The 10,826-nt window shown below is 40.2% G+C and overlaps 1 protein-coding gene across 2 annotated transcripts in view; it reads left to right on the forward strand.

The window, feature by feature from the left end:
• The window catches only part of RUNX2 (RUNX family transcription factor 2), a 94,162-nt gene extending 83,698 nt beyond the window's left edge, over positions 1-10,464 (forward strand). For both annotated transcript variants that reach the window (XM_066314692.1, XM_066314693.1), the window contains one exon: positions 5,519-10,464. In XM_066314692.1, the coding sequence (XP_066170789.1) occupies positions 5,519-5,997 (479 nt within the window). In that variant the 3' untranslated portion in view covers positions 5,998-10,464. The remainder of the gene's footprint in view (positions 1-5,518) is intronic.
• The last annotated feature ends 362 nt before the right edge of the window (positions 10,465-10,826 follow it).

A 10,826-nucleotide genomic window follows, 5' to 3' on the forward strand; every position in this document is an offset into this window, starting at 1 on the left:
CCAGTTAACTCAGGAAATAATTGGGTCTCTCTTGCCTTGTTCACTTCACCCCTTCTGATTTCTTGGAGCAGTGGATCTGGGGAATATAGAAGACAATGGTCTTCTCTATTCCTCAGTTCGGATACATCTCCAGAGGTGGCCAGCTTGGGCAGGTTAATCAGAAAGGAATAGCATCTTGTGTAGCTGAATGCTTTGTCATAGTGCATTTGGAGAAGTAACTTGAATGCTGGTGTTTCCAGTTTCTCACTCTTCACATGGTAACCTTAATAATATCCCTTTGTTTGCCTCTAGTTATGTTTATAGTTTCTCAGATTTCTAAAAAAAAGCAAGCCCCAAATAACCCCACCTTCCCAAATTTTATTTTGCAATTTTATACAAACACCCACATGGTCTCCTTTCACTCAGGGTCTGCCATCCCAAAGAATGGAGCCATCAGTGATCCTCCATTAGGCTGGCATGGGGACAGGTGGCACTGCCCCTGTGTTTCAGCAATGTTTGAAGAAAAAATGCTAGGATTTGTGACTCCTGGATTTCATTCCAGTCTCTAGACAAGTGTCTTTGTAGGGGCACAGACTCTTCTGCCCATTTTTAGTCAGAGTGCTTATGATTTGTTCATATTTGGCTGGATTTTCATGGCAACATCTCTCACACAAAGGCCACTCCTATTCCAAAGTTCAAGTCCCTACTTCAAAGCATGGAACTGGTACAGCTTTTCAAAGGAAGGCTCCTCGGAGTTTAAGATTGGTAAAACAATATATTTTTCCCAGCAGAAGAGTTTCAGCTGAAATTTTAAAAACAAATAAATGCATAAATCAAAATTTAGCCTGAGACAGACGCCCAGCATGGACAATTTCAGCCAGAACATTTAAAGTTTGGCAAAGCTGTAAGAGACTGAAATCGTCTCATCGTGTGGAGTGTGTGGCGTGCTTCATCCAAGGCGATATTATCAGCTGTAAGTAATCCAGGCTGCACTTATAATTCAGAGACGTAGATGTTGGGGAAGAAAAAAACTATTTTAATAGGTCAATTAGTACAATGTCTCAGCCTGAATTGAACTGTTGAACAAAACCCCACAAAACCTAGTTTCAACTTTAGCAAATGTCTTAACGCTGAAGTTCCCCAAAACACAAGGGAATCATTTAGCTACTGGTAAATAAATTTAACTATATGTTGCTGAATTTCCTTGAGACAGACTGTTCAGCATTACTCTGGTTTCATGTATGGAAAGATTCTGCATTGACTTGATGGACTAGAAATTTCCCTATTAAACATATGAATTAAGCCGAAGGGACTTTTTTTGTTAGTGACCCTATAGCATTAAATAAGAAAACAAATTGTAATAATTTTAGAGTTATAAAAATATCCTGTAACTCTTTAAAGTAGATGTCAGTTGGCTGTACCTACAAGGAATTAATCTGTCCACAGAACATTATGATCTTTAATAATTGGGAACGATTGGCCAAAGTGCTGTAAACCTGAGAGAAATTTGTTGCCTGATTTTCTGCAAACCACAAGTGCAGCTTATTAATTGAGACCTGAGTATTAATTGGCACTAGCTGGCATCTGTGGGATGAAGCTGCAAAAGAGAAATGACCTCAGCAAACATGCAGCTGTGAATGGTGGAGTTGCAAAGCTGCAACAGGTAAAATTGGGTTTTAAGCACAAACGCAAAACAATTTGAGCTGGCTGATGGCAAATGCCCAGGTCTAGGGTTTTTAATGAGGCTTCTGCATCAAAATAAGTGAAACCACATGGAATTTTAATTATTCTTATTCTAAATATGAAACACACTGGAGCAGTATTCTTGAATCTGGTATGTTAGCATATATATTGGGATATTAACATGACCACTTTTCTGTTCTAAACATTCAGGTCCCAGAAAACTGGAGTGCCAGGCTATGTTAGAAAGGAATCAGCCTGGAAAATTTTAAAACAGTTTAACCTGGACTCATTCAGATGTAAAGTGTTTTTTTGGTGTTTTTTTGGTTTTGTTTTTTTGTTTTTTTGTTTTTTTTTTCCCCAAAAAATATACCTTTTTTCTAATTTTTTTGTTGTTGTTGTTGTTATTGTTAAGCCTAGTCAGCTGATAGGACTGTAAAGGAGAAGATCACTTGCTGTGCTCTTTGACATGTCACTCTTTCTGACGGCATAAAATAAAGCTCTTCACTTTATACAGGTGTTGTTTTGCAATATGGTAGCCACGATGTAGGGCAGAGGGTCTATTCTTCACCCATTTAGTGCAAGCTATCACGAGAGTGGGAATTCACAGATGCAAATTATTTTCTTGCTCTGACGGAGGAAAAATTATCATAAAACTTTAATCCTCCTGGGGAGATGAATAAATACATAAATTATTATAATATTACGGTTATTATATTATGAATTTTATACTTGCACTGTCATGTTATTATATTGCTGATCCACATCACCGTTTGTGCACAGCTAGATATACAAAGATGGGTGCCATACCAGGTAGAACTATTTCTCTTCCCAGCCCAGCAAGGAGTTTAAAATGCATAAATGAATAGGCACCTAGGGTTTCCAAGTTAGAACCAAAATCAACCTTAACATAAGGAGGTAACACGGAGAAAGGAGGAGGAGAGTGAAAATGCAGGATTGAACAGCAAGTGAGGGTGGCAAGAAGCTGAGGTTGAGAGCTGACGTTTTAGTAAGTTTCACTTAGAAATGAGACTTTGGAACAGAGAACTTTTTCTGATCTTTAAAAATATCTTTACATAATGGAGATACAATAAAGCTGGGAACAATTCTCAGCCCTGTGCAGGGAGCTATGGAGACAGCAAAAGGCACTTGGGCAAAAGGGGAGTTGGAGGAGTGAGTGTGCAGGAGCTGAGCAGACACAGCCATGAGTGAGATAATACAGGGTTATGGTTTTTTGGCCTTTGGGTAAATACAATTGTGCTTTACAAGCAACAGTAAAAACAAACAAGTGTGGATTTACTAGGATACATAAGGAGGTCTGCAGCCCCACATTCGAAATGCCTACGTGTGGTGTGCACATTCCCAGTCATTCCACACAGACATAATCTCTTGGCAGCACCCATGCAGATAATATTTGGATCTAGCTCTGAAAAGGAGATTGCCTTTAATGTGTAGAACTGTGTGGAGACCTTTGTACTGAGAAAAAAAAAAAGTATTGGTTGCAAAGAAACCAAAAATACCAATATTCTTCTGCACTCTTAGACTCACACCAATTCCACCTTTGATTGCAAAAGTCTTGTTTAGCTTCTATCAGGGTAAACTAAGCAACTCTGTACATGCTGGGAGAGTTGCAATAACAATAAATTAAAAAAAAAAAAAAAAAAAAAAAGGGAATAAGCAGCAGCAGATTGAAACTCAGTATTTTGAGCAGCTGGGGAAATTATGTTCTAACCTTATATTTCCAGATACGTATCAGACCTGTTCACAATATAAAGGATAGTGTTCCAAAATTACAGCTTTGAATCTGGGTGGTATTGCCTCTGGCTATTGTTTGCAGTTGGGAATGAAAGAAGTTGCATCAAGTAGTAGAGTGTTTGCTGTAAAGGTACAAGTTATATTACATTCCAGGGTGCTGTGGTTGGAGGGTTGATGGTGGAGACAGAGCCATTCACCCATAGGTCACTGATTCAGTCCCAGATAAAGATAATAGTAATCACATTGTCATCAGAGTTTAAAATGGGCTTTTACTGCTCACTTAAAACTCGGTGCTCAGTATTGTTAGAGATGAAGGATTATAATCCCCAAGTTTCAGGCTGATTTGCAGGCTTGGCTGGCTGTGGGCCAGGTCCTCCACCCTGAACCCAAAATGTGCCTGAACTTTGCCCCATTGCTGCCTTTAGATATCACTGTAGATGTGGGTTCACTGAGCTGGGAGAACAGGCAAGAATAGTGATCTAAATCCCAAATGTGCCACAAAAGATGGCAGAGGCTGTTGAGTCTGTTGCTTACAGCAGAGTGGACCAGGAACAGAAGGACTGGAGGGATCTTTTACACAGCAATGTCAGCAGGGCAGATCTGAAGCCTGCCTGCAAGGAAAATCTTTGCTCCATCTTAAACTGAGGAGACACAGAGTGTTTCAGTGTTTAGCACATCAGTTTGGGATCTAGAAAATGTCATATTTTCCTTTTAGTTAAGTCAGGTTCAGCAGACTGACAAAGAGATGAGTGAACCCTTGGATCTGGAGGGCTGTAAAGCTATAGGAGTGTCAGCTGGGAAGAGCAGGGAGGGTCCATTTAATTTCATAATTTTCCCCCTTTATTTCTACCCAGCTCTTTTCAGCTGTCTAGAAATATATGTGTCTGCTGCATACTGGCCATTGCATTTGCCTTCTCCTGCTCTGTACTTCTTCATTAGGCTTTTCATTTTCCCCCCATCCTTTTCCCACACTCTCATTGTTTTCCATTCTTCTGGCTCTCAGTACTAGCTTTCACCATCTTTGTCTTCTGCTCCTGTCCATCCCACAATCTCCTAAGCACATCACCAAGCTAACATTTGCTTTCCAGTCCTGCTCCAAAGCTTTGGGTGTTTGATGTGGGATTAGAAATTAGGCAAAATGGGTTTACCCATCCCTGTTCTGCGTTAGACTCCAATTCACAGCGTTAGCATCCAGACGTTCACAGTAGTCATAAACTGTGTGGTCTTTTTTTTTCAATCAGACTACAGAGACTACATACGAAAACAATTTTTTTTTCAATGGCAAAAAGAGTGTTTGCCTTGTAATTTTCCATCAACTTCTCTGAAGAGTAAAAACTGCATCTTTGCTATCAGCTCAATGACCTTGTTCATCCTTCAGATGCAGCAAACAGTGTTTTTTAGCCAAAGGAAGCAGCTGAGTGGATTCTCACCTAAATAAATTGATTTAAGGCAAGAAGTGGGTCTTAGTCACCCCCAGTGTAACTCCCGTGGTGTCAGTGGTGCAGTTAACTTGGTGTTGCCAGCTCTTGTAGATTTACTACAAGTTGCACAGTGATTTCTGCTTTTCTGGAAATCCGAGCTCCTGACAGCCTGTGCTGAGATGGGAATCTCAGCTTTTGTACGCAACCAGACCTGAGTTTCTCAAGAGGCTTGAGCAAAAAAACAGAGACACATAACCCTCAAAACTCTGAAACAAGAAGGCAAATCAAGTCCAAGTCCACCTTTCTTTTTTTGGCTCTTTTTTAATCTCTTGATTTTGGCATTTTTTTTCCCCTTTCTTTTTTTTGGCTCTTTAGCAATCTCTTAATTTTTGAGATTTTTTTTTTCCCCAACCTGACTCATGACCTTTGAACACTTCAGGTTGGCAATGCTGCTCCCTCCATTGGCATCGGTGGAGTTAGACCAGGGATGAGTTTGGCCCAGCGCTTCTAGAAGACAGATGTATGACTCTGCTCTTTTCAATGTGTTGCTTGATATGATCTGCTGTTCTCTTGGGGGCCAAAAGAAGTGGGTTATCTTAGAAAAATAAAATTCTATCATCACGTGATACAAAAAATGGTATTTACAGAATTGTTTTCCCCCGTCTTTTGTTATAATTTTTTAGGTGCTTCAGAGCTGGGCCCATTTTCAGATCCCAGGCAGTTCACAAGCATTTCATCCCTCACTGAGAGCCGCTTCTCCAACCCACGAATGCACTATCCAGCCACCTTTACCTATACACCGCCAGTCACCTCAGGCATGTCACTGGGTATGTCCGCAACCACTCACTACCACACCTACCTACCACCACCCTACCCCGGCTCTTCCCAAAACCAAAGTGGACCTTTCCAGACCAGCAGCACTCCATATCTCTACTATGGCACTTCGTCAGGATCATACCAGTTCCCCATGGTGCCGGGAGGGGACCGCTCCCCTTCCAGGATGCTCCCACCGTGCACCACCACGTCCAACGGCAGCACACTGCTAAACCCTAACTTGCCCACCCAGAGTGACGGGGTGGAGGCGGATGGCAGCCACAGCAGCTCCCCAACCGTCTTGAATTCTAGTGGCAGGATGGATGAGTCCGTTTGGAGGCCGTACTGAGATTTCTTCCGTAGCTGGCCCGACCTCAGCAAGCCAAAAAAAAAAAAAAACAAAAAAAAAAACCCAACAAAAAAAACACCCACCAAAACACCAAATGGTCGACTAACTACGAAGTGCCTGGTTTTTGTTTCTTTTTTTTTTTTAAAGCAGATTTTACCAATATGTGCAACTGTGTAGATGGGATGATAATGGCCATAATTCACAAAAGATTTACCAACATACCACAACCCATGTTTCAGATTATGTGAATCAAAGCACATATTTTCTTTTTTTTTTCCTTTGGAACCATTTTACCTTGTTTTATATTTAAAATGTACTTTCTACACACACACACACAAAAAAAAAAATCACCCCTTCCTTTTTTCTTTTCTTTTTTTTTTTTTTGAAATTTTTCCTTCTTTTTTCCCCCCCCATAGAGTTTTGTAATAACTAGTGAGTACTTTTGCCAACAAGGAGAGAACGGACTCCCCGGCTATCAGGAGAAACATGGTGATGCAAGGCAAGGGCTGCATTCCCTTTTATTTTAATAAAAAAACAAAACTAACCATGAACTCCAGATACAGTTGCAATCATACAACATATGGGACCCTCTCCACACCTGTAGTGCAATTCACCTGGTTTGTATTGGTGCACATAAAAAGGAAAGCAAAGAGCAAGTTGCTTCCATTTTGCAATGATCCATTCAGACAAAAACAGCTGTCCCAAAAATCTCTGTCCAAGCCTTGCTGCAGATAACGGTTGGAATTTCTCTATGTTCATTGCTTTTTTGGTTTGTTTTTGGGTACTTAAAGAGAATGAGTTTTCAAGTTAGGTGAGCCAACCCCAGGGTTTCCTTTTTGCTTTTGTATCCTTTCTTTTTGCCTTCTATTAGCCAAAAACCAAAAAATAACGACCAAAACCTTGAAAAACAAAAAACCAAAATGTTATTACTTATGCAAAATATGAGAATGGCAATATATATTATTAGAGCCAAAATGGTATACATAGTATTTGTGTTTGGCTATGTTCTTTTTTTATTATTTTTTTTTTAAATTATAAATGTGTAAAATTTGAGGTTGTTCGCTAACATGAATCATCATTTAATTTTAAAAGAATATTTATAATTATTTAATGACATTTGGACCCTTTAAACGTTTCTTAATGTAATGATATATTGACTTCGGTCTCTAAAAGTGTTTTTTGTTTTGTTTTGTTTTTTATTACATTTCTGCAATAGTGTAAACCTCAGACCTTTACCCAACTCTGAAAAGCAGTTCCAGTGTGAACCAGTTTACAATGTGACTTAAAAACAACATACCCAACCTAAATGCATCCACATCAAATGATTTTGGATGTAGGATCTTTTTGTATAACTTATGAAGGAAATATTGTGTTTAAAATATTTTTATTAGCTGTCTGGTTGCCTTCAACACAGTCTTGCCTTTTAATCAGTAGTTGTGGAGACACTGGAAAAATGGTAGGAAGGATGAAATATTTTCCACCCTTCCCCTAATTTCTTCTTCTCCAAGGATTTTTTCTCAGAACTTCAAAATTTGAAAAGATTCATATTTAAAATGGTCTATTTTGACAGCATAATTTGGATTTCAACAGGTTTTTTGTTTTGTTTTGTTTTGTTTTTTGTTTTTTGTTTTTTCCAAAGAAAAATCAAAACCGTTTCAAAGCCCGTATTTTGCAAATGATTAATTGTTAAATGTCTTAGAAATGGGATTAAGGGAGAAATGGTGAAACATTTTCCCCTCCCCTTGCAATTTCAGCCCACTCGGTGGAATTAAAAGGTTTCAAACTTGAGACAGAAATTGCCTGGTAGCGAGTCACCACCCGTTAGCATTAAATGCGGGAGCCGTGCGGATGCTGTGGTGGCTCTGAAGCTGATGTGGCTGTTGCTATGTTAGAGAGAATAGCACAGGGGCAGCAATACTCATCTCTGCCCACACAGAAGACATAAAATCACCTTCAAAGCCACCTTAGGGATCCCAGGAGTGGTACAAGCAGAGCAGGTTGCACCCAAACCCCAACCCATCATCTGTACCCAAACTACCCCGCACAGAGGCCCCAGTTTTGCCCAGCCCAGGGCTGCCATGGCAAGCAGGGAGGTGACATGGCATCAGCTGGACGTGGTGGGAGCTGAGCCATCCTCCCCACGCTCTCCCCAGGCAGGTGTTAAGCCTGGCTTAGTGGGATGTTCAGCACGTGCCAGTGGGCTTGGCCAAAGCTCTCTCCTTCCACTCCCTCAGTCACCACTGCCCACAGCCTCCTCCAAGCTACTCCTTGGGTGATCTTTGGCTACCTCCAAACTATGGCAGTAAATCAACGTTGGGCACAGCCACACAGAGCCAGACACCACCCTCACTGCTCGTTAGCAGCGAAGCTGTTAAACGAGCTGCCATTAGCATGGTACATCCCTCCAATCTGCGTGATGACATGCTCTTAAAAATAATAAATTAATAAAGTCTTTGCCTTCTAAAGGTTGTATACCAAGTATGCTTAAAGTATAAGTAAGACACTTTGTTTTTCTTCTAATACTTAGTTTTCCTTCAAAGATGGAAGCTGTAATTGATTCTATTTATTGTTGGTTTGTGGTAGCTTGAAGCATACCACTGTCCATTTATTTGTAACTGTAAAGTAACGTTTGTTAGTCTCAGCAGCACTTAAAAAACCAGTGTCTGGTTACACATTTCAGTTTTGTTTTTTGTTTAGTAAGCAAGAGAAAAAGAGATGTACTGCCAGTGCAAGCTGTTTCCTATTTAATAAAAGGTACTATATTTGTACATTATTTGTTATTGCTGAGAAGGGCTTTTTAAGGTTTACTGTATGCATATTAAGTAATTTTTAGGGTGCTTTTGTGTTGAAATGTTGTTAAGAGTGGCTGCAGGCAGCAACCCAGATTTTCTTTTTTTTTTTTTTCCTTAAGACTTTGTTGTAAAATTCAAGCACTTGGTTTTTTGTTTCTGGATAAATCCAGCACAGACCAGACTTTTGTTTTGCCCAATACCGACAGGACTCTGTTTGTGTCCCCGCGGTTTTTCAACTGGACCTTTAGGGACAAACGTTGAGAACGTTTTCTCCGTCCAGTCAAGGCACGCGTGCCTGACCCAGTCGATCCGTGCCCTCGTCTGACCTGGCTCTGCCTACTTGAGAGAGGAAGGAAAGGATTTTCTAAGACCTGTGGACAGAGGAGCACCAGCCCCTTGACTCTCAGTAGATCCCCATGCTCCTGAACACTCCTGGTGCCTTTGGAAAATCTGTCCCAGTACATCAGGCTGGTCATGGAGGGAGTTATACAGGCTGAGGCAGAGATGCTCATCAGAGCTTTCAGAAAATGCTTTCAAGTTCACTTGGAAATGCTCTTGAATCAGACTTTCAGACTCAACCGGTGCTATGTAGTGAATCATATCAATTTATCTGAGCTTTTGTGAGGTGCTTGGCATCACAGAACAGAGTTTTCTCAAAGGTACGACAGCCCTTCCCTTCGGGCAGTGGCAATCTTTGGCACCGGTCATAGATTTAAAGAAAAGAAATTGTCTTTTTTTACCTTTCCAGCTCTCTTATCCTACCAAAGACTGACTTCCAGCACAACATGCACAATGCCCCCCTTGCCAAACAGAGGATTAAATCCTCCTCTCCCTCCTTCTAAGGGTAACCAGATCAGGTGCAGTAGGTCGGGACAGAAGAGTAAAGCAAATTATTTATCTGACAGCATCATTCACGTGGCGTTTATAATTTCCTTTAAAAGCCCAGCTGCTGTGTCTTTCTTAGCATTAGCAAACTTTGTTGCCAGCTGTCAAAGATTTACCAGTTTCCACAGGTGCCATCTAGAGTGGGGAGAATTTTGCACTTTCACCCTGAGCAAAGCAAGGCTCAGCCCTGCGCTGGGCTGCAGCAGCAGCAAGCCATGAGCAAAAGCAATAATTAAACCTGGATCAGCCATGAGCTCAAAGAAGCCCCATTCTCTGCCCCCCTGAATTTCTTGTTGTTTTTAAATAGAATGCATTTCAGTTTAACATTTTCTGAGAACTTTTTTAGATGTTTTTTTACTTCCATGTTTACAGATAACTCTTTGCTTTTTTTTAATGCAGTACTTTTAAGTATATCAGCCAAAACCATACTTTTACAGTAACTTTAGGTAAGATGAGTGACATTCCAATTTTTTTGTTGTTAAATATGCTTTACCAATCTTGAATTTCTGCTGGAACAAAATATTTGTAGCATTTTGTGTAAATACAAGCTTTAATTTTTTTATTTTTTCAAATGCTGTCACCCAAGATTTGCTTTTCATGCACATATTGTACAAACACACTCTGCTTTATGCCACAGATGATGATTGTGGATCAGTTTACTTCAACTTCAAAGGGACTATTTGTATTGTATGTTGCAACTGTAAATTGAATTGTTTGGCATTTTCTCATGATTGTAATATTAATTTGAAGTTTTAATTTCATTTTCAATAAAATGGCTTTTTTTTTTTTTTGTTAATGTTCTTCTATGCTTCTTTTTCTTCCTTGTCTCTTCTTGGCACTAGGCAGGGCAAAGCAAGCACATGGTAGGACATGGGACCAGGCTGTCTGTGACCGACCCATTAATTCCTGCAGCACTTGAGTTTTCAACTAAATATAAAATCAAATTTCCAGGCCCTTGGGTGGTAAAAGACACCTTCTAAACCTGATCTTAAATGTCGCTTCTTTTCCTGAGCCTGCAAATTTTCAAAAGTTGTGTTTCTTAGAGAAGTGCAAACTGCTCTGGTTCATCTTGCTAGGTCATTAACTCTGGAACTGAACAACTGGCATTAGCCGGGACATTTCCAGGGAAAACTGGGAGGGAGGGATTTGGAT

The sequence above is a fragment of the Sylvia atricapilla genome, chromosome 3 (genome assembly GCF_009819655.1).
Source record: "Sylvia atricapilla isolate bSylAtr1 chromosome 3, bSylAtr1.pri, whole genome shotgun sequence".
NCBI classification, from domain to species: Eukaryota; Metazoa; Chordata; class Aves; order Passeriformes; family Sylviidae; genus Sylvia; species Sylvia atricapilla.